We start from the raw sequence: 25,401 nt of genomic DNA, 5'->3' as shown, positions 1-25,401 counted from the left end.
GCCAAACACACCCTCCGACAAACAAACCTCTAAAATAACTGTCAGGAGGGAAAGTGACAACAAATAAGGGAAATAACAACACTAAATCTGTCGTCTGGAAGCAGCTAAACTAACAGGCAGGAATCCCTGTTTAAACTTATATCACCAAAAAGCGAGCAGGAGTCGATAAAGATCCGTGTGTCACCAACTCTCTGTGATGGAGTTTCCCTCCTCTGAGGATCCCTGCATTCACCACACAGGCTGACTGCAGTGGTGAAACTTTTCTGGCATATTCCACAGATATAGACATTGAAACTATAGTGAAAGGTGTAATGTTGCTGGTGTAATATCAATATGTCGTCAACGGATCATTTTCGCTGCTATTTTTGTTGAGAACTGCACGCGTCACACAATAAAAAAAGCAAGTCAGACGCCAAATCTCTAGATGACGCACTGCTGCAGCCACACGTGAGGTGCACAGCTCATGCAGACTGATGTTGGTCTCAACTCCTGCACAACATTAGCGGCGCACATGACCAACTTTTAAGCTTGATGATTGGTTGTTATTTACTGGAATGCTCTTTGGGAGTAGTTAGTTGTTCATCTTTTATACCGATGATTCAACTGGGAGGGTTTCATGCCAAACCAAACCTTAAGAGTACTTAAACTGTGAGTAAGCTAAACTGTCCATGGGGGGAAAATGAATGGGACTTTTTACTTCTGGAGCCAGGGATGCTTACAATAGCTTCTCCCACTTTGCAACTCTAAAGAAATGCATCAGGAAACTGGAACTGGTCGATCATTTAGTGACAGAAAAACTTGAGAGTTGGTGTTAATTTACATGAGAATGAAGCAGCTCCTAATGCATGGTGATGATGAAAAAAGAAAACCCCCAAAAAACTTCATAATGCTTACTTTATATTCCAGAGCTCGGGGGAGGGGGGTACTGAAAGCTTATCTGATTATGGGATAGGACACCAAAGATATGCAGCGTTTGAGATCTGAAGATGACATCAACAGTATATTAAAAAAAAGGATATGGGCTGGTGACCATGCGGATGCACACGCTGCGAGGAAACGTTGTCTGCTTGAGGCAGAAGAAGACGACAGGTACTAGCTCAGGGTAGGGCACGACCAAGACGCTAGTATCACTGCTGCCATCATCATCATCATCATCATCATCCCCCTCACACTCCACCACATCTACTTCCTCCTCCTGCTGCACAATCCTCTGTTCCTCAATAATCCCTTCCTCTTCTATCTCCTCCTTTTTCTCCTCCTTTTCCTTGGGACATGGGAGGAGGTGCGGGGAGGGCCTGCGTGGGGAGGAGGTAGTGACGGCGTCATCGCTGTCGCCCCTGGCTATGACTGTTGTTACCCTGGAGATTGTTGCTGCTGATGGTGTCGTTGCTAATGATGTTGCAACGCCGGGGCCCTCCTCCTCCTCGCTCGTCATGGCAACACAACGGTCTGAGATGAGAGAAAAAGAGAAAACAGAGAGAGAGAACATTTTAAATTTACCAACTACTTTATTCACCTCAGGTTACAAATCAATACACAAACCAGCAGTTTATTGATCAGAATTATCACCACTAAGCTTATATTTAATCCTATTATCAAGCGAAAACACCAAGCCAAACACCAAAAGGCAACAGAGAGATTTTTTAAATCCTGTCTTCTGAGCTTTTCTCTGATCTGCTATCCATGTTATGTGCTTATAGTTAAATTTAGGCAAATAAAGACGACTTTGTTAGGGTTTGCAAAGCTCATTTTCATGGTTTAGGTCACAGAACCTCAGACCTTCATGACTGGAAGAAGCCACATTTGAATAAGACAGAGTGTGAGACACCGTCTCAAAGGTGCTGCAGTCACATATGTACGCCCAGCTATATGCCGACCACCTCCCTCACACATTAGAGCAGTTTAATAAGACTTCAACCTTTGCAATGAAGAAAGGACAGTCATTATTCACACAACTGCAAGAGCCAGGAAAATGCACAAATGGAATACAAATAAAGAAAAGAGTCTTATCCTCACACCAATCAGTGTATTAAAGCAAATGCCTGACTGTTGTTTTTTTACATGGATTATTATACAAAGTTATTTGAGTTATTGCATGTAGCCTAAAGACAATTAAACAAAGCAGAGCAGACATTTGACACACATCATTGCCAAAAGACTTTAAAATCTGATATCTGGTAAAAGCAAGAGACAGCAATAGAAAAGCAGCTCAAATAAGAGGTTGTAAATGAGAGAAGGTGGCACAATGCTAAAGTAAGTAAAAAGGGGAAGGGAGTACGAGAAAGGGAAGTAAAAAAAAAAGGAGAGTTCAGTGGTTTAGTCAGAGGTTTAGTGTTGCGAGAAATCAATTATGTGTAGCTAAAGAAAGAAAAGAAAGAACAGGAGTCCTGATATGACTGAGTGGCACCGGCCAATGGATTTCCAATGAGCAAGCAGAGCGAGCCTTTCTAAACAAAAGCTACAGAAAGCTCAAGTCCACTTCACTCGTAGACGAATGCTTCCAGAGGTCTAACTAGACTGTGATTCTCATTTGAGTTTGGATTTCAGGTTATTTTTACGATCACAGTAGAGAGAGAGAGAGAGAGAGAGAAAGAGAGAGAGAGAGAGAGATGACTTGTACAAAAGGGCTGTTAATTTATGCTCCTTTATTACAGGAACAATATGGGAATCAATTTGTCAGTGGCCAAGGAAGTGCAGCATTCACTCTGGCAGTGCTTACAGTTACATGGTCACAACAGAGGAAAGAAAGAAAGCTATTCAGAGTAGAAAGAATGTGAAAATGAACAACTTAACAAAGCAATGTGATGAGTTTTTTGCTGCCAAGTCAGAGCAGGAAACTGGAAAAGGGAGTTTAAAATGCAAGAAATCCCAGCATTAGTAATGATCACGTCCTTGGTAAGATAACCTAAAACTTTATTGAACCCTGTGGAGGATAATTAGATTGTTGCTTCAGCAGAGTAATGGGATACCTGCAAGGAAAGAAAACCATGCAAACAACAAAAACAAGCAATGCACACAAAGTGGAAATTAAAATAAACAGAATGTAAACAGCTATGGATTAATGTAAAAGTACTGATAAACAAGTCTGTCAAACCCCTGTTAATCTGTATTCTGTATAAAATATAATACATAGTGCATTGAATTTATATTAATGGTGTTTCTTCAGCAGTGGTTTGACACAAAGATACTATGTGTATCTGTATATATCACAACATATCTGCATCCATATATATACCAACAGTTAATATAGAAACTGTCTAGTCTGCTTCTTGTTCTGCATTTGTTTTTTACTGCCATGTATATTCATTATACAGGTATTGGCCCAGGTGGAAGTCAACAGAGAAATTAGAACAAAGGCTAACTAGAACAGTCAAAATTGCATTGGGCCATACGTCATAATTGTCTTAATAACAACTGGAGATAGTGTATATACTGAGAGGAGGCTCAGAATGTAAATTGTATGAATGTTAGGTCAGTTTATTAGGGGGAAAAAAGCTATCGCAAAAAAATCAGAGAAGCCGCCAAATGGCTCAGACGGTCCCCAACTTCAGCTCCTCAACTTTCTCTCTTGTCAATTTGTGAACGCTGCCAGCATTAAATATCAGTATGTCAGAGTAAATAACATCTGTGGAGAATTGGTCAAACTTTATCCAAAAACCGGCTAACTAATCTGGAGCAGTTGTACTGCTTTGGCTGCTAGATGTTTCTATTTGAACTGTTCAGACAAATATCACCTGGATTACTTTGATACTGAAGAAAATATCACAATCTGATGAACATAAGATAACATCTAAAGACATAAGGGACACTTTAACAAAAATATATGATTTTCAATTTGACTTATGAGTGAGAGGAAGCAGTGTTACATTTTTGGTAAATTATGTCAGTTGGGGTGATAGCGGTTAGTCAAAGCAAGAAAGGAAAAGAGTACAATGTTGCTTATTAGTTATAGTCTACTTTGAGTTCACACCAGCTTATACGAAAGAAGAAACTAAAAAGGTATAAACATGAAGTCATAGCTGTTGATGACATCATGTTGCCAAGCCAACGGACATATGATACAGAAACAAAGAAATGCATTGCACCAAACAATCAGAAAGAAAGATCTGACTGATTTATATGGGACAATAAAGCTAGAGTAATAAAAGTCCAATCTCGGCACCCATTTCTATTAAAAATGCAAAGTGCAGAAGTCGTTGACAAATTACTGCTCATTAGGGCGGCTGGGACAAGCTGCTGCTGTTTACTGTCTGCAGCTATACTCTGCTTTGACTTCACTGCTGTGTTTGCAGCTGTTTTTGGTGAAAGCAAGTAAAGTTTTGCATCATGAATATGTCCAGAAGTTTCCAACTTCTGTGCTTTTGTTGAGAAGTTTTTTGTGCTTTTTAGACACAGAGGGAATTTAACAAGCTACGTTGCTGTGAAATTGTTCAGAGCATTGCTTGGCTCTGGACTATTGATACAGTATATATTGTTATATATATGAATGTCAAGGCTCCATGGTTGGCTACTCTTTTTTATCTGTTTGGTGTTTTTTTGTTGTTGTTTTGCATATTTCTACCTTTGTCCTCACAAACTGAATGGCACATATAAGTGTGACATAACAAAGTGTCCCTGACAGTGCACAACAGTATATACTGCCATGGCTTTCTGGTACCTGCACCCCAGAGCTCTTGCTAAGGAACAGCAGATTATGCAAATATACAAACACCCCTTTTTCTTTAGTAAATATTGCAATCTGAAAGAGAAATCTTAAATTTTGCTTATGTTTAGAAAACATTTTGATGCATTTTTAACTTCCCTACCGGACTAAACTAGGTTGAAAACAGAAAAAACAAACTACATTAAAGGGTTATTTAAACCACAGTTGTTTATCTTGAAGCTCAGACAGGACTGTTTGCAAAAAATAAGTGGTAATATGTGAAATTTGCAGATTCAATTTCAACCACCATATTGGTTTTGCAATCTCCCTAACACTGATTCAAACAGCCATAGCTGAAAAGACCAAAAAAAAGGCTTTGAATGTCCTGTAATGTGTCAAATTTAAGCAAAATAAATGATCATATCCCTCATGGTGGGTGGGTCAGTGCAATTTTATCAAGTTTAAACATCTTCCAGTCTTTGCCAGTCACCACTGGAATAAAAAAATATAATAAAAAGTAAAGTTAAAATCAGTTCATTGAAGTGATAATCCAGTGGAAATGAGATCAGAGTAAGGTAGGAAGAAGGCACAAAGTTCAAGTGGGATTACATTTTCATCCGCGGGTGTCACACATCCATGTACTGCATTACCAGAAGTGTTCATCTTAACTAAATTGCTATCTCTGGGAACAAAAAGCTATATTTTTCAGCAGCAGTGAGCCTACAGCACAAGAATCTTAATGGTCAGTCAAATGTTAATGATCACATTCCCTGATCATTAACCCTGAGGTAAAGACATAATGTATGATGGGGCATGGCTCCCATTAATCTGCCAAAGATAATATACACACAGGCTGAAATATAATGACCATGATTTCAGCCTTAGAAGCATAAAAAAACAAAATGAAGAGCAATACAAACATGCTGTCAAATCCATGCTGCGTTGGTAGAATATATTTTAATATAGTTCAAGGAAAAGGAGGAGGAATTTTCATACAGTGTAATTGCATCTTCTTTGCTACTTGTTTATTCAAAGCAAATATGAACGGATCCCTAAAAGGCAAAGGCAGCGTAAAAGCATCAATTTAAACTCTACAGAGGAAGACAAGACACACATGTCAACATTACCGCTAAAGCAGCTGACCTGTAAAACTAATAACTCATTTTGAAGAGCATCATGGTCTACTTGCATGACTGCCGCCTTGTTAAACCTGAACTAATGATCCATGTTAGGAAATCTTGCTGTTGCATAATAGCCCTGCTTTCACTGGGACAATAGAACGGCATGAGCAGTCAAATAAATCATGTTTCATTACAGAGGAGGGACAAAGTTTTTTTTCCCACCAGCAAGCCTTTGCACTTAAAAAAAAGCACATATACAGGTCTAATTAGTTTTAATCTGGGGCTCCACTGGCATACCTTTGTGTCATTTACCATTAAAAAAAATCTTCATTTATCTTTAAGTGACACTTTATGTAGCCCCTCAGTTTAGCCTCTGTGTAAAACAAGCTGTTTTAGCTCTTATCTTTTTAAGGCCTCCCCCCTCCTCCTGAGAAGCCCACTCTGTTCTGATTGGCCGGCCGCTCTTATTACTATGTAATGTCACTACTTTTTCTTGTTCTTTACTTCTGTGTCAACTGACAACTTCTGAAATACATCCGAACTTGTCTGAGCTGAAATCTGATCTAAAATATGCGAGTGAGCAATGCAAATAACAAACCTTAGCAACCACCTTAGCAACAAAAGCTATGGAACAGACAGCTATTTATGGTGGTGGTAGATAAAAAAAGTTCAAAAATGCAGGAGAAACTTTGACTTTTGATCTCAAGTGTTGTATCTTTGGCATAGATGTGTTTAGCATAGATATCTGACATTAAAACACTTAATACTGTTCATATCAGACAATATCAGACAATCCTTATTAGCAGAATGGGACCACAAGCAGGAAAAGCAAACATTTCTCCTCATAACACACAATGTGTTAACTCCCAGTTTCAATAATTCTGAAAAAATAAACAAGTATATTATGTTGATCTAAAATATTGGGTTTTTCTACATTCAAAATTTGCATAGACTCGCTTTCACACTTTTTTTTTTTTTCAATTTTAGGGTATTATGAAGAAGACTTGCACAGTAAATTGATTATTTGTATTCCAAAGCATGACACTTAAGTATGAGTTTTTTTTTCTCTCCCCCTAATAAACCGTGGATTTACTGGCTGTGCTCTGTGGACAACAAAGCTAATTTTCTCCCTTAGATGTGTTGTGTTGGTACTCAGCTAAGAGGCAATAAAATATCCCAGCCATCTCCTATACGGTGCCGTTAACTCTGAGTGGCGTATATGTGTGATTAATGACATGTGTCAGGCACGTATTGACCTTTACTGATCACATGTCAGGAGCCAGGTCGTATATCACTGTGCTGTGTGTACGAGAAGGTTCGTGACACACACATGCACACACACACACACACACACACACACACACACACACACACACACACACACACACACAGAAGTCTGTACAGTGAATTATTTCTTTAAAAAATAAAAAGAGAGATTGAGTTTGCATCACATATTCTTGATTTATTATATTTTGAGCACCAATCAAGCTAATGCATAGAAGGTACAGTATGTGTACTGCACACACACACACACACACACAAACACACACACACACACACACACACACACACACAAACACACACACACTTATACAGACACAACTTCTCAGCAATGCTCAAAAAGACTTAGTTCATTTGCTTAGTGTGTCATAAACATATTCAAAACTTTGCAACAATATAGGCCTACGTGCAGGCCAAAGCTCTGGTGAAAGTGTTTTATTGTGTTAGTGTGTATTGGCATGCGTCCATTTGTATTGGTGTGCTTTGGCTGGGACGGAGGGTGGGGGGGCATGTCTGTCACTGACGTATTTCTTGCCTTGAGAAAAATCAATGCTGGAGGTTCTGTAGTTTGAGAGATATTATTAAAGTCACGCTGGGAATTTTACATTTAGCTTCATATCAACAACTAATTCTTTGGTACACACTTACTCACACACCAATGGCAGCAGGCCATTAGGCCAAGGTGCTGGCCTAATCGCCAGGAGTAATTTGGACTTCAGTGCTTTGCCCATGGAGCCGTGAATCAAACCGCCAACACTGTGATTAGTGACTCAGTCTTTCTCCTGAGCCGCCACAGATTTTTCTTTACACCATTTTGTCCTATTTGCAAAGTCATCTCAATGCTTTCCTAATGCTCTAAAAGTGTCACTGACCTGAGATGATGTTTAAAGGCATTTCTAACCAGAATGGTGCAACTTGGACACATCTAATCAACACTATGTCATGAAAGGTGCCTCTAACTAAAGCAATATTCCAATGTGCATTACACAGCTATAATATCAAGCTGCAATAGTTAATAAAAACAGATTTCCAGTATCTGGTATTTCATTTTCATTGGATTAGGGGACTTTTAAAAGGCTAGTTTCAAAAAGTGAAGACCAGTGGCCAACAGATGGCAAGTTGACTTTAATCCCTAGTCAGTCAAGCTCTTTAAATTCTGGATCCTACACTTACCATAAAAACAATTGACTTTGTTAGACCTTCACTGTCTGGTAAATGAGAATGTCTTTCAAACTAAACACCCTCAGTTTGTAATATAGGTTTATGGATTATGATTTGGCAAAGATCCTCCAGAGCCAGAAGCTATTAAACAGTTTCCACGGACTCAATCACTGATCCAATAACTGGTAAACTGATTGTGAATTTTCCTCTTTCAACTAACTTGTTTTGATATATGTTCAGTGGGAGTCCTCCGTTAGATCCCATGTTGTTCTTTTGTCTGATTTCTGTGCTGTTATTGTCACAGTAAAGCAGCTTCTTTGTTTTCTGGATGTTCTTCTCGACGAGTTTGATTTTCTGCACATGAACGTCCCTCCCTTGTCCTTCCCACTCACAACCACATTTCCATATTTCTATCTTTGTTTCTGTACATCTTAAATGCAACCGTCTGTTACATCAAGTGCTGCATTAGCTCTGTTTTCTTTTCTTTTCTTTTTCCCTGCTTCAGTTATGAGCTACATCATCTCAACATGAAGTCTTTTCTATACATAATATCATAGCGTCTCTATTTGGGGACTAAAAACCTCACCGTTGGACACATCACAACACATCAGTGACTCAATAACTTTTGGGGAATAAGATTACACAGCAGAACGTTCATAGTAAAAGTATTTGTGACATGATGTTGATATCAGATAGTTAGCCTAACATCCTGCTCATTTTGCAATGGTCATTTATTACACCATTGCAATGGTGGAAAACACAAAACATTGAGGTGAGGAGTTATTTTGTAATTTCAAGGTTCAGAGTAATTTTTCATGTTGGTGTTGTTTTTGGATTAAAAGCTTGTAGGTTATTTGTCATTTAAGAATCAAACACTTGTTAAAAAAGCCAAAGGCAATATTCGGTCCATTTTTAACTAGCAAGCTAAAGCCATGTGGTAGTTAGCTTAAAATATTTAAACAGGTCCAGTCCATACACTGAAATGTTATGAAACAATTGTTTTAATAAAGGCTAGATTTTTTTTTAGCACTGTAAATTCCTTCATTTTACTTCTCATTACAGAGGCTAATTCAAACAAATAATCACATGGTTCAAATTCATGGTTTAAACACATTGGGCATTGATGAGTACTGTTATAGAGGTTATTTGGTGTTTCTACCTTAAAAAACTAAAACATTTTTTTATTTTACATTACATTATTTTTTACTGAAACCCCATTGATAGCTATAGGGACAACCAACTCCATAGCGTGTGACGACCAATACAGTGATGGGGTTTGTTGTCACAGTGTCTTTGAACAATAAGTTGTAAAAGTGATCGTGATACCCATTTCAAGCCAAGACCTTAAGCTTCCATTTAATGTAGGAATGATTATTGAAATATGTTTTGATGAGTAGCAATTCTCACGAGTGAAAAGTGTGACAACCTACCCTGGTCTCCCCTATCTGAGGCTGGTACCTAGCTACCTGTGTGGGGCATTGATTTGCTGTACTTTAAGCAGGAAATGCAAAGGAATGGCCACGGATAAACCGAGCCACACACACACACATACTAACACACACTTTTGGCCGGTGTTGAAAGCTAACAACTTTGGTGCTTTGATGTGACACAGACCTCATTAGCAAGCTCCAGACTGTGCTGAGGGCTTAATGGCCTGTAGGCTCACTTATACAGAGGCATTTAGACACACATACAGTATATACACAAAGATCAAAATATCACCATACACAAACTCATCAAGACCATAACCTAGAGAAACTGTAACACACAGATGAGTAGACATATGAGCATTAACACACTCACGCAGGTATTTGTACACACTCATAAACACTGTACCACGCTCCCAGACAGGGACGAGCACACATATCTAACTGCAGACACCAAAAAGTAAACATGGCAGGCTCTTAATGATGTTGGCTAACTTAGATGAAAGGCTCTAGTGGGCCCAGTAGAGCCCAGTGCTGCTCCCACTATCCCCCATTGACATTTCCTTCAGCTAACAATACAAGCCATTTGCTCATCGACTTTCCCACAGAGAAACAAACACTGACAAACGAGCGCTTATCATCGTTCGCACCAAACGTGCACACTTGCCCGATTCAGAAATTGATTTTAAAGCCGCCGAAGAAGTGCAGCTACGGTGTAGTTTTAACAGTTAGGGGTTCAAATCCCTGCAGGGTTTCCAAAGTTGGAGCAAGGCATCTACATTCCCATAAACTCTGTATAAAGATGTTTTACCTGGTGTTTTGACTGCAGCATTTCCACATCAACTCTGTATTCAACGATACACAGACAGACTGGCAAAGAGCTGTGAAAATCCAAATCAGATATTTCAACTTAATTTGTTGTTTTTCCAACCTGATTTGCTCTCCCAGTAGTGTGAATACGCAGTGATTCCTGACACCTGATTTATCTCTTATAGACTTGTATGTGAAACTATTAATTATCCGAACCAAATGATGGTTGTAATACTGTACAAATAGTGTTGGAGGCATATTAAAACACATGTTCTGGGCACTGAGGAAGTCATTATGCGTGTGCAGTCAAATCAACTAATTAAAGCACAGTTCAACTAATAAACAAGTGTCAATGAGATAGTGATATATCATAATGATTGCTTATTAGTATGTTCTTTTTCAGACAGCTCATACACTGAATCTGGAATATTTTATTCTTACTGAGGAAAAAAACAGACAAAACAAAAACTGCAAATCAACTGATTCTCATTAAAGTGCTCATTAACAAAACATCAACTGATTCCTGTTAAACATAAAATGCTTAACTGGATGCTTAAAATCCTTATTAGAAGTTACGATGAGGCTGGAGGTCAGATCAATACTTGGTTTGAGCCTGAGGAGTGAAGTGATGGAGAGTCTGGGAGACTGGATAATGGGTGGTTGAGTGATTGGTTCAAAAGCTAGAACAGTGCTAGTAATGGCTACTGCTCTACTACTATAATACAGTAAATGAGATAATCCGCTATCTAGTCACAAGTGTTCTCCCCAAAACTAACATGACCAACGTATGTTAATAGTAAGCATTGAAGGATGCAGCCTTCAAAGTGGCACAGTGTCTTAATGGGACAGAAGGACTCAACATCGTATAATTACAACAGGAAGTCTATCGTCCATCTCTAGAGTTATGATTTAAAAAAAGGGGGGAAAAGAGAGTTATACCATTGTTGAGGAAACTGACACCCTCTGCATTTTACATTGGTTAGATGTTAACATGAATCTTGACTCTGTAAAAACTTAACCTTTCAAAACAGAAAAGACTAAATGACTCGTTAAAATTGGCAGTTTTTCCAAGATGGGACCGAAGTCCTTTGTGATTCTTCCGCTGAGGAATTTCACAGCAGGAGCAACCAGAATTTCAACATCCTGCTCACAGCTTTTTTATTATTGTCGCTGACAAAATAGATTTGAATGCTTTTTATACACCCTGAAATGTCTACAGTCTGAAATACAAACGGCATGTCTGTAAACCAGCCTAACTTATATGATAACAACCTAATGTTCTTCTTTCAAACACATATTCTGCATTCAGCTGCAGGTTTATGACTGTAGGTTAAAATATCTGTCGTGGGTCGTAACTCTTTCATCAGCTAACGACAGTAAGTCTCTATTCTCGATTTCACAAGAGCCAGCTGGCTTCCATCCATAAACTATCCACAGATCAAATACAGATTCAAACAGTGGGGACGCTGCTGAAGACTAAGTAGTTGTTTGGCTCCAGTGGCTATGCTGAGAACAAATCAACTTTACGTAAACACTTCTGTGCCGTCTCTACCTCAGCAACATTTCCTTCACAACAGAGGTATGTGTGATGGCCTCAGAGCTTGTGCAACTGTTCACAGGAAGTCAGTTCTACCAGTAAGGGCTTCAATGACTCGCTCAGAAGAGTTTGTACTGCTCTGTTGACCGAGGGGGTGCTTACTGTTTTGTATGTGAATGTGTACATGCATGTGTGCAGGTATGCCAACTCTGTGGGTGTTGATGAGTCTGCAGTTGGCAGCACTGTGTATGTGTGGGGTTGGTGTGTGTGCTCACATGTGTGTATTTGTCTATTTTAGCTTCAAAGTAGCCGTTATCTATCTTTCTATCCATGGCCAGATTAAACAGTTTGGAGGGGGCTGCTACAAAAGGTAGCGTTCAGACCTCTACTGACTCCCCCTTCCTTCATCTATTGCCCTCTTTAGGTGGAATATAACTAAATACATTAACTTTAAATACCGTAAGTACAATTTTTACTTGCACTTTATTAAATACTTCCATTATATGCTATGTTATATTGTGCTCCACTACAGTTCAAAATAAATCAATGTACTAAATTAATGTTACTCCATTTGACAACTTTAGTTACCATTTACTTTGTATATTAAACACAAGTAAGTTCATAATATACAACACTCACAGGGGCCAACTCTCTGTATAACAAATACTTTAAGTAGATTTATCTGATCATATTTTTGTACTACAACATAAGTACAATTTGTTGTTGTAGTAAGTCTACTTCTGAATACTTCTTCCACGACTGGTACCCTGGGTCATTCAAGAAGACTATTATGGCAGCTTTATTGTAATATATGCAAGAAAACAAGAGACTAAGAAAACAACCAGTACTCATATGTTGGATTACACCTTGGCCCTGAGGCTTCTGTACTGATTAAACCAAACTTTATTTGGGAATACTCCCAAGTAAAACACAAAACTAAAATAATAAAGGTCTTAAAACTAGATACTGTACTGTATAACTAGAAACTATATACTGTATAACTGGGTATAAGTGCACACAATTAGCAAATAATTCAGTTTATTGTATGAGTAATTGTTAAAGTTGGGCAACTTGAACCATGCCATTGATATATGGTTAAGTCCATGGTGGTAAATACAAATGGTTGTATTGCCGTGTTGGTAGTTTGCCTAAATATCACAAGTATTAATGTATAAGAATGAACAACAGATGGAGCATAATTATAAATACAGCACATGTGTAACAGCATCCATTAACACCTGCAACACCAACTCTAAAGCACCAAATTATTTAACCCTCCTGTTGTCCTCGAGTCAAGGAAGGAAGGGAGGAAGAAGGAAGGAAGGACGGGGGGAAGAAGGTAGGAAGGGAAGAAGAAGGAAGGAAGGAAGGAAGGAAGGAAGGAAGGGAGGATGGAAAGATGGAAAGAAAGAAGGAAGGAAAGTAGGGAGGGAGGGAGGGAGGGAGGGAGAAAGGAAGGGAGGAAGGAAGGAAAGAAGGACTGAGGAAAGAAGGAAGGGAGGAAGGTAGGGGGGAGGAAAGAAAGAGAGAAGGAGGGAGGAAGGACATATGGAAGGAAGGAAGGGAGGAAGGAAACGAAGGAAGGAGGGAGGTAAGGGAAGAAGGAGGGAGGGAGGAAGGAAAGAAGGAACAGTCAAAACAGACGGGGTCAATTTGACCCGGGAGGACGACAGGAGGGTTAAATAGACAATGTTTAAACCCCAGACGGGCTGTTAGGTACAAACAAAATCCTGTTTTTTTTGGGGGGGGGTTTGTTGTTTTGTTTATCTTCCAACTGTTTACTGCCAATACAAAATGTTCACTATCACACTACCAGTATTTAATTTGTTTTCCCTACTATATCCACTCCTGGCTACTAAGCATTATTATTTTGTATTGTTTTGTATATAGTGCTGTGCAAAAGCTTTAGGCACTAAAAATAAAGTGAGTTTGCTTGCAAAAATAATTCCAAGAACATTTTCTTTTTCATCAGTATAGAGAGGAAACCTAAATCAAATCAATATTCGGTGTGACTAGGCTTTACTTTTAAAACAGCAGCAGCTCTCTTGGGTACAGGCACAGTTATAAAAAGGTACTTGGCAGGTCGGTTGTTCCGAGCATCTTGGAAAACTTGCCACGGCTCATCTGCGGATTTAGGCTCTTAGTTGCTTCTGTCTGTTCGTGTAATCCCAGATTGACTGTACGATGTCGAGATCGGGGCTCTGTTGGGGCCCTACCATCTGCTACATCACTGCTTACTTCTTGTTGATGAAGAACGTTCTTTTTTCTCTCTGTCTGGATGTTTGGGGTCGTTGTATTGTTGCATTATGTTAATTTGTAAATACAATATACACTTTATAATATAGTGTCTAAAGCTTTTGCACAGTACTGTATGCATAACATATATTATTTTTATAGGTGGGGGAGGTTAAGGAAATATCATAACCTTGTTTAAATATGATTTGCCTCTTATGCCTGCATCAAATTAGTGCTGACTTCCTCTTCCTCACACTTTAAGAAAGTGTTTCAGCAGCCTAAACACAACAACATGTGGGAAGCAGGATGCAAGTTGTGTGCTTTGTTCTCCCAACCATCCATCTTCACCTCCTCCCTACGACTTTTTTTTTTTTATAACCATGGTACACTTCCTGGGCTGTGAAAAAAAATAAATTAAATCTAATCAAAATAGCAATTGTATTTCCTCAGAATCATATTTGGTAAAACCAATGACTAGTTTATAAATATCGTTTGTGGGAGAAAGCATTGAACCACTAACAAAGCTGTTCAGCTTGACTCATGGAGGTTTAGCTCTACAAATGATGTCATTTAAGCCTGCAGAGGATTCATATCTCGACTAAAACTACATACAGATTTACAGATTGTAAAGAGATTTGTGATACTGAGCTATACAAATAAAGCTAACTTGACTTTACTTGAGTATGCCAAATAAAATGCACTGGAGATCCCAACACTCTCTCTTTTGCTCTGCCAATGTTTGTCCCTTCATTTCTTAGATCCATCCGATGTTTTCCTTTTATACACATTAATTCACAGTGGCCTGCAAGACCAAATATATTTGCAGACACCGGCACACATTATGATCCCATATGATAGATTATTATATCATTACATTACCGCTCATAACTGTGTTTATTTATCATTTACCCAGCCAATGTCTATATAGCTCTGCGAAGTAGTTTGGCCAGGTGTCTTGTTTTAAAAGCAGTCTGCAACAAGAGTAAAAATCAATATTATGTCTTTTCAACTTTGCATTTTTTATGAATCATACACCAAGACAAGCAGCCATTACATTTATTGTTGCCAACTCTTCAAATTCAATTGTTGCCTCTTTCTGTAAATCTTTGTTTCTTCTTTGATCTCTCTCTCTTGCTCTCCCTCTCTCTCTCTCTCTCTCTCTCTCTCTCAAATACACACACAAACTATCTCTGTTCATGAGATGCACCTCTTTAAACCTTGACAGTAGGCTTGTGGACAACACACAGAGAAAGACTCAAACACTGGAATCCAATTTGGCACGCCACACTGCTCACAAAACACATACTGCTTTGCTGCAACTTTCCTTATCGCCCTTTAACCCAAGTCTCCAGCAAACACGCACACAGACACATAAGGCCCATCATGAGCTGAAAACAAATTCATCATAACACGGTTAGGATTGCTCACACACACACACACACACACACACACACACGCACACCATGTTTCCATCACTTCAGGGGACATTACATTGACTTACATTCATTTACTGGACACTTATCCTAACCGTAACCATAACCACTACATGCCTAATCTTAACCCTTATCCTAAACTTAACATAACCCTAAACTTATTTTAACTTTAAATCAAGTCTTAACCCTAAAATAAATCATTTACCTTAAGGGGACTTGCTTTTTGTCCCCATAAGACAGGCGAGTCCCCATAACATAACTGTGTGAACAGATTTAAGTCCCCACAACATTAGGAATACCTAGTACACACACACACACACACACACACACACACACACACACACACACACACACACACACACACACACACACACACACACACACACACACACACACACACACACACACACAATAACACACCCACCCCTAAAAACATAGAAACATGTCATCTAATACAACACTAAGAATCAGGGACAAGTGATCTATTATACTTCCTTATTACACAGCTTTATTGAATACTTGATTCTGATTGATGCCAATTATGGCATTTTACAGCTTGTTATTTCTGAATAGCAGACTGCTGCCGTGAACAACACACCGTTGCTATGGATGCAGTTCTGATCATAGACTCTGGAGGACCGCGTCCATCAATCTGCAGAAAGACATATAGAAAAACCTGCTGGACTCTGGACAAGTAGAGCAACATCCTGACCTCCATATCTTGTGAGCACGTCTCCTAGTTGCCTATGGCTACATAATAACTTAAGCGGTAAGCAGGAGTGATAATAGTAATATTGTCGACAATTATAACATTTATAACAGCTGTGTTTCCAGATGTGTCAATTGAAAACTCCTGCCAAGAAGGAAACATATACAGACATAACAGAAACGTTAACATCAGTATTCCCGAAGAAATCCCATTCACCTTGTCCCACCTCAGATTCAATGAAAATGTTCAGTTTAATTATATTATATATTAATTATATTATTAATTATATCGACAATTAGGCTTAAGAAGGCTATAGCGTTTAGGTTGAATCTAATGGACTTTTTTTTTTTAGGGGACGCCATTAAATCATTTATTAATCAATAAAATAGTTTTTGAATCAATATTTTGTTTCAAATGATTGATTTAATGGGTAAATAGCAGTGTAATAAGTGGGATAATGTACAGCAATCGCGTTATTATTGCTAAATGAAGCCCAACAGGGTGATGCAGGATGCAGAGGCACAGGATCTACGTCATCTTGTTGGACGTCATTTTGCAGTAATGACTCCTTTATATGGCACATATGCAAGCATTAGAGATGATTATATTACTGCAGTAGCATTAGTCATGCTCACTGTCTATGCTCTTTCACAGTGAGCAGTTGCCTATAACTTTGTAGAGGTATATGGTACAGTATATTACAGCCATGTGTTAGCAACCGGGAAATTATTGATGGCTCATAATTAAGAGTCATTCAGGTTAGATAGTGGAATCCCAGAGTTTGTGGATGTGTGTCTGAGTACAAGTAAACTGTAAATAAATGTAGCAGGAATTGACATAACACATTGGTTTGCATTGAAGCCTGTTTGGAGCCCAGAGTTGCTGGTTTGTGGTTGGCGCTATCATCGGAACAAATGAAGCTAGCTAGCTTACTAGAAACATCAAACTGTCACACTTGGACTGACGTGAACTATTTTAGCTCAATTGTGCTAACAGGGCAAGTATCATGTTACACTTGCCAAAATATTGTGACAATTCTCTGACTCAGTGCAAATCCCAGAGCCAAAGAGAGCAGCAAACTGTCAATCACAGCTGTCAATCACCGCCCAAACAGCAGGCATCAAAGCTACTACAAGTCTTCAAATCTTAATAACGAAGCAATAATATCCAAAATGACCACCAGCACACTTATTAGAAAGCCGGAATGAAGCGATTGACTCATTGAAAAAAGTCATCAACTTAGTATTTTTAGAGAGAAGTTGACATTTTAGAATGGGAGCCAATTTGGAGCCATCATTGCAGCCATTGGTGGCACTTAAAGGTACTTTTGCATCAGCTTCAGCTTTAAGTTACGGTAGATGCCACTTGGTATACTTATATGTTTGGTTTATATGTATAGTATTGTGTATTTAAATTAGTATTTAATCTATACATACTTGGATAGAAGACCTGACCAGTCGCTAAACAAATACAGATCATACAAAAATAAACAACAATGCAATCTGTTATCTACAAACTAGTAGTCCTTCTCCAGTTTAATCATCTCCACAGTTATCACCACCCACCCGCTCTCTTGCCCTCTGTTATTAACCTCCTCTGCATCCCATGTGTGTCCTAACCTTTACCGACATGAATCTGACTGAGCTGACTGCATCTGTATGACACGTAGCCTTGATAAAGCTGCTAGTTAACACTGTGTTGCATATAATTGGATTCCACCTACAAATTCCAACCCTGTGTTGCTCCTTCGATCACAAAGCTATCATTAATCTGCACTTTCAATAAGAATAAAAACACATAAACAAAAATACCCATTATCACAGTTCAGGGTGTTGAATCATTTTCTTCAATGATGTTATATCATCAACAAATTCCTTTGCAAATGTCTGTTTCAAAAGTTTGTTCTTGTTTGGCCTGGAACATTTTTATTTATATATATATATATATGAAGTTACTGTTGTTACTGCTGTTTTTGAACTCCCAGATATCAAAGTTTGACCATCATTGTGACATTTATGAAGTTGTTTTATATGATGTGTTGTTTTCTTGTTGCACTGCAACCATGCCGACTTTCACTGCTCACATTTCACCATGTTAACCACACAGTTCTCCATCCATTTATTCCAAACAAGCTGATGTTGCTGTTGCTATAAACACAAAACTTCCAAACAGACATACATTGTGAAAACCACATATAAATAATTTGTACTGTGCAAATTAACAGTAACAAGACATGTATGTAAAAAACTATATAATATAGCCTCAAACTGCTTTTTAAGATGAATTCAAACAACTGTCTTGTCTATGGCATCTGTAATGGGGCTTTTCCATTATACAGTTCTAGGACTACTCGGCTCGACTCGACTCGAATCTACTAAGGGTTTTTTTGCTTTTCCACTAGGGATAGTATCTGGTACCTAGTACTTTTTTAGTACCTGCTCTGGCGAGGTTCCAAGCGAGCCGAGCCGATACTACAATGTGACGTCAACAGACTGCCGGCCACTGATTGTTCAGAGAGTTTCATCACTGGAAGAGTCTTGAGTCCCACAGAAGAGTTTACATGGGTCCTATGCGCAAAACTACACTGTGGTCCTTCGACGAGGTGCAAACGTTCCTGTGTGTGGTGGTAGACGAGAGCAGCCAAGCTATGACGACCCCGCCCATGTTGAGGAGGTACTATGAAGTAATGGAAAACAACATCCCTGCTACCAAACCGAGTAGAGTCGAGTCGAGTCGAGTAGTGCTAGAATTGTATAATGGAAAAGCGCCATAATGTGACGTGCCATAGTCTTTGCTTTTTGTTTGGTGCTGTGTTGTGTTTCTTTTCCTTTCTCTTGCCAGGTACTGCCCTCCTCCCTCAGCTGATCACAACAGCTGTGCACCGTTTGCAATCAGCCCCAGTATAAAGGCTCCAGCTATCCCTTTGTCTGTGCCAGTGGGCCATCCAGCAGTACAGTTGTTGGTGCCTTGCGTGTGACTCTGTGACTCTTTGTCTCTTTGTGTTAAGATTAGTAGTGGTGTTGTTAAAGTTATCCTATCCACTTCCTTATGTTAAAGTGAAGTCTGTGCTTAGTTGTTTATTGAGTTTTTGGTTTGTTATTCTGCTTTGTTAAATAAATCCTTGGTATTGCTTCATACTTAAGTAGTCCTCTTGTTTCTGTTATTGGTAATACCAATTCTTACTTCCCTCAGCCCCTTGACATTTTTGGATCGTAATAGTAATTAACAGACTAATTGAGCTAGAGCGTGTACCATTCATTCCATTAGCCAGACATTATACCATACTGTAGAGAGAGAGAGGAAAGACTGAACCCTTTAAAAGCTCAGTGAGGAAGAGAAAAGGATTGATGAGGGGGGAAAAAAAGGTGAAGATGAAGACAAAGAAAGGGAAACTAAACAAGGATATGGATGGAGGAGGCCGGCAGGAGAAACAGTGTGAAGGCGGGAGTCTGAAAAAAGATGTCTTGTCAAATCTGGTTGTAGTGACACAGTAAACGCAGCAGGAAGCTGGCATAAGCACCTGCCTGCTCAGAGTCTAGCGGGGGGGGGGCAAACAGTCACACTTCCACAATAACAGAGTACTGCAGTGAACGAGGTGACTGGCGGAAAGCCTGTTGAATTATTTAGCTCCCTGTTCAACTTTTCAACTGCACTGTTTTAGCCTGTCTGTTTCTTTTTCCGGCTGGGACAGGTGTGAGTAAATGTGTGTGTTTGCACTTTCAGTTCTTGAGGAAAAGTCAATTTAAGCTCCATTTAGATGGACTTAACACTGCAGTGGGAGGTGGGGAATGAAATATTTAATGGGCTTCTCTGTAACTGCTCCTCTGTAATTTAACTCATCGTTCCAGGTGGCATTATAACCATCAAAAAAATCACAGAGCATGGTCTCTAATAGACATGGACATTCAGCAGGGTTGGCCAAAAGAGAATACGAGTACCTTCATATCTATACTTGATATTTAAACAGCCTTGATGATTTCATTGATCCAATCTTTTGCTCTCCTTATGGTTTCAATCATTTTTAGTCAGTGTATTGCTTCCCAAATTGAACTCTATGTTGGCATCAAAAGGTTTTCCTTTATCTGATCAACAAAAACAATACTCACTTCCTTTGGGAAAAGAAAAACATTGCACAATAAAGATACACTTCAGTAGAACTTTCTGTAGATGAGATTTAGAGAGGTTTGCTGAAAAAGAGTAGACTTCAGCTGCACTTATTACTGAGGAATTGGACTGGACTGTGCTTTGAACTGGATTCACAGACCTCCTACGACCTGCTACTGGTGACCAATGGAAGAACTCAAGTGGAACATGTGAAGGGTTTAGTGCATCTGAGTGCAGTTTCTAACCTCCAGTAAACAGCCCTGCTTTTGTGTGTGGGTTCTCTCCAATGCCAGTGGCTCCCCCTTGGCCGTCTCTCTATGCCTTAGGCAGACTTTTCACTGATTAAGTCATCTCAAAATGAAAAAGCGCTGACAGGTCGAACAAATGGTCATCTGGACTTACTGAGTCTACTACAGATGGAGGGAAAAAGAGAGGGAGGGTTGAAGTGAAAGTGGAGAGGAGGAAGAGACAGCTAAACATGGGATTCAAGCATAGAGGAAAGAGAAGCATCCTGGTTAATGACATAATAAATCATGTAATAATAATAAAAAAACAAAAAACTTGGAAGACATATATAGAGGAAAAAATAGAAACAGGTTTGTGGATCTGACCACATCAACCTTAATCATCTGCTACACAATATATTTCAGCATTTATTCCATCTGAGTTCTCCTGTAAGTCTGTCAATATAGACAGCAATAAAAGTGTTTTTTTGGCCTGTATGATGAAGTTTTCACAGTGAGTAGCACTTTCAACAAAGGTCTGTTAAGCAGAAGTATTACTTGGATGGTTTGGAGTTCAGTGGGTGTATGTGATATCTTGGGTAAATCAGAAATGTTTAGAAGTTTAATGCACATTAGAATTAAACAGGGGAACAACCAATCCATCTTTGTTTGTCTCCCAATAACTAATAACTCAACTTTGGGTATCTGCCAACACCATATAAGTACCAATGTGATAACAGTGCTATCTTTTTCACAAATCTAATATTCTTCAGTGCAGTTATGTTTTTTAGCTGAAGGAACATGAGGCCTGGGAGTGCTGTGCCACTAAAAATGTGCAATTGATACTGCCTTGACTAAATGAATGTACTATAGCTGACAGTGGAAATGCAGAATTTTTTTTAATGATACTGACAGACAGTGGATCGGTCACATAATGGAAAATGCTAGATCTGCTTGATAGGCCCAATACCAGTGCTGATACAGATGCAGTATATTGGATCAGTGCATCCCTATGGAAAACCATCAGAGACACACTCAATAGCAAGAGAGCTCTCCAGACAGAATAAGATAGTCAATACCGGTCGGAATATAGAAATCGTTGCACGAGGGTGGCCGAAGTCTAGCCTGTGACGACTTAAAAGGAAAGTTCACAGGGGTTGCCAAAAATCAATAAGTGTGTGTCCGTTGGGAGCATGAATGTGCACAGAAGACATTCTGAGTTCATAATAAAGGCTCAAGAGTTGAAGTAATTTGGAAATATAAAGGTTTAGCTGAGGGCAGTGCAAGAGCAAAGGTCATAAGAACCACCATCATCAATCTTCCTCTTGCATGTTCACCCTCAGTGAATGTGAACAGCCAAAAATATACATCAATGATGTCAATACTTGAAATCTTGGTCACAGAAAAACAAACTAAATGGATGGGTGAGGATAATCACAATAATGATCATTTAAGGTTAAATTCAAACATCACCAATTTGGTAAGGTTTTCACAAACTTTGCCATATTTGTTCTGTCATTCCAGTTTATTTAGGCCACTGAGAACCACATTGGATACCCTGAAACTTGAAACCCTGATGTATCATATCTTCTCAATAACAAGAGAGCTCTCAGGACAGAATGAGGTTGGCCAAAGTCTGGCCTGATGACAGCTCAAGAGGAAAGTTCAGAGGGGTTGTCAAAAATCAATAAGTATGTGCCAATGTGAGCATAAATGTGTCCAGCAGACATTTTGAGTTCACAATCAGAGCTCAAGAGATGAAGTAATTTGGAAATATAAAGGTTTGGCTGAGGGCAGTGTAAGAGCAAAGGTAATAAGAACCACCTTAATCAATCGACTTCCTCTTGCTCCAAGCAATTTTAAGTAATGCTCAAATCCAACCACTTCATTGTGAGGTCTTTATGACCAGCACACAAATAAATAAACCATTTAAGTTTGGCAGCATGACTTCCAGTCAGTCATTGGACTTACCTTGGTTTTATTTTCCTCTTCACTCTGCGTGACTATAATGAAACAGGATGACAACGCAACAACTTAGTCAGCATCCAAAACACTCCAAAATAGGCTAGAACTAAGAGCTCAACTCATTGAGTAGCTCATGTGAAACATTTATTTATTTTAACTCTCTAGGCTTGACTGGATATTGCTGTTAGTTCGATGTTTGATATTCATTTCTCAAGAATCACACAGTACCTACTACTCATTTCACTGAAACTTTTTATCGCATTTATTCACTGTGTCACTTTTTTCAAAATAAAAATATGAAATAAACTGATTCTTTTGCTTCCTGGTAGCCTCTCATGTTTTTTTATTGCGAGTGTGTGGGCAATCTCTTTATGAAATGGGATAGTAGTAGTAGTAGAACATTTCGGTCAGAAAGGAAGTACTGGCTGGGATCACTTGGAGTTCAGGAGACTGATTTGAAGGAATTGTCCATTTTTTATATCATGAAGGGAGGCTGATAACTGCACTGAGACAGTCAAGCCATCAGGCAGGAAGGACAGATAGAGCTGAGTATCATCAGCAAAGAGCGGTAACATAAACCATATTACTTGGACCAAGAAAGGTGGCGTGGTAGGGCTGCAACTAACAATTATTGTCATTATTGATTGATCTGTCTTTTATTTTCTCGAGTAATTGATTAGTCGTTTGGTCCATGAAGAGTTTCCCAAAGTGACGTGACACAAATGTCATTTTGTGTGTCAACAGTCAACAATCCAAAGATATTCAGTTTACTTTCATAGAGGCCTAAAGAAACCGGAAAATGTTCACTTAAGAAGCTGCAACCAGATAGTTTTAGCATTTAATTCATAAAATAACATAAAATAACTAATTGATTATAAAAAAAATAGTTTGTGATACATTTAATAGTCCATAAATCAGTACCAATCTTTGCAATCAGCTTTGACTCTTTTCCTAGCCATACCATGATATTATGTGTATGTATGAGCATGCAAATACACACAATTGAAATACTCTGGAAACATGTGAATGCACATTTTGTTTGATTAGTGCAAATTAAGTGTTTATGGTACATAGTTTATGTATCTCTGTAAGCAGGTTTTTATTTACGTGTGCGCTCTGCATACAGTTGATACTTCTTACTGTGTGAAATATCATCAGTGCAGTTCTCAGTGTGTTCTCCATTAGTCTAGATGTGAGGATGTGACAGTACCAGACCGCTAGGATCTATGACTGGTAAAAATAGACTGTGAAGCAGCTGTAGCACTCTGTAGGCTGGTACTAACACAATCTGTCTGTAGTCTCACTATCTGTCTGCAGTGCTGAGGGACACAGGAAGCTGTGTCCATAAATCACCCTTTTACTTCCTGGGTTAAAGGATCCACAGATACAAGAGGACTGTTAGGTGGAGTGTAAATATACACAACCTAGTTAGTGTGAGCGATATGTCACTGTCATTGACTGGGAGAAATGGGAGGTCGGTTGTATGTTACGGCTCCAATGTGCAGAGTATGTTTTACGCTGTGCTGTTGCCTTTCTTTCCTAAAAATGGCATGACTCCAAAGTATATTCCCTTGCATTAAAAAAAAAAAACCATTAGCCTACAATATACAGTAGTGAATACTTTAATGAATTGCAGCAAATGAAAGATTTGACCTGGGAACTACTGCAACCTACATTTCTAATAAACACTTTCCTTGAGGCATTATTCATGCTGATGCAAAACTACATAACACCAATTAATTTTGATAACCCTGTAACCTTTAGATATGTTTACAGTATTCTGTCAGTTGCCCAACACACTTTACGAGGGAGGCTATTTGCTCGCCCCTTTAATTTAGAACAAAAAAATGATTAAAGGACATACAGCTTCTTAATGACATGACACTGTTTGTTTGCAGCTTTCCCTGCTGTGGAAATAAAACTGCTTTTCAATTACTTATTAAAAAATGTGAAATGTTCACGGCCCATTATTCATATTTTGGTTGAAATGTACTGTAACTGGAGGCATTACAATAAAAGCTTTGGTATACCAAAGCACTCAAAAAACGTGTGTTTTTGCTAAATGCCACCAAATTAAAGTAAATTAGCATTTCAAATTGATTATGCAAATGAAATTCTGTTCTGAAATACAACCTGATGAGTGGAGATGGCTTTTTTAACAGTGGACTATGACAAATATAGATATAGCAGAAAACCCTTCTGATTAAGCTGTAATATTTTGCATTCTTCAGAAATCCATACATCTAATCTTAAACAAACATGTCCAACCAGCCACCACATGATACCGAGCCTCTGAAAGCAGTGGAGGCACATGTTTTTCTATAGAAGTTGAGGAAAAATTGGTAAAGCATGTGGTTGCTGGACTTTAGGCTACCTCAAGTAACTGTGAAAATACTCTGCATAATCTCCCCGGAAGACAAAGTAATGTGAATTTGATATGACAGAAGCTGTTTTGGGATTTATGTATAGTTTCATTTTCCCTGTTAAAGTTTTATTCATATTATATCCATAATTTAAGATTATAAAATTATTATTTTGAACCAGATCTTTCAGTATTTGGATCAAGAAGCTTGTGAAAAATAATTTAGTATGTATAACTTATTATTTAAATACATATTTGATCAACATTTGAATAAAAGTATCATATTGGACTCAAACTGGGGCCGAAAAACTTAATTGGGACATATTAATAATAAACACAAAGTACAGCTCAGGGTGATGGAGCTGACACATTTTGCAGCTATTTGGTTAT

The 25,401-nt window shown here is 38.6% G+C and overlaps 1 protein-coding gene across 1 annotated transcript in view; it reads right to left on the bottom strand.

Annotated features, from left to right (window-relative positions):
* LOC133989474 (voltage-dependent T-type calcium channel subunit alpha-1I-like) overlaps positions 1-1,423 on the bottom strand; it is a 192,596-nt gene extending 191,173 nt beyond the window's left edge. Inside the window, exon 1 of the mRNA XM_062428145.1 lies at positions 1,020-1,423. Within this exon, the coding sequence (XP_062284129.1) occupies positions 1,020-1,033 (14 nt within the window). The 5' untranslated portion in view covers positions 1,034-1,423. The remainder of the gene's footprint in view (positions 1-1,019) is intronic.
* Between the last annotated feature and the right edge of the window lie 23,978 nt (positions 1,424-25,401).

The sequence above is a fragment of the Scomber scombrus genome, chromosome 2 (genome assembly GCF_963691925.1).
Source record: "Scomber scombrus chromosome 2, fScoSco1.1, whole genome shotgun sequence".
NCBI classification, from domain to species: Eukaryota; Metazoa; Chordata; class Actinopteri; order Scombriformes; family Scombridae; genus Scomber; species Scomber scombrus.
Note: the sequence above shows the minus strand (reverse complement) of the source record. Positions and strands in the feature narration are given on the sequence as shown.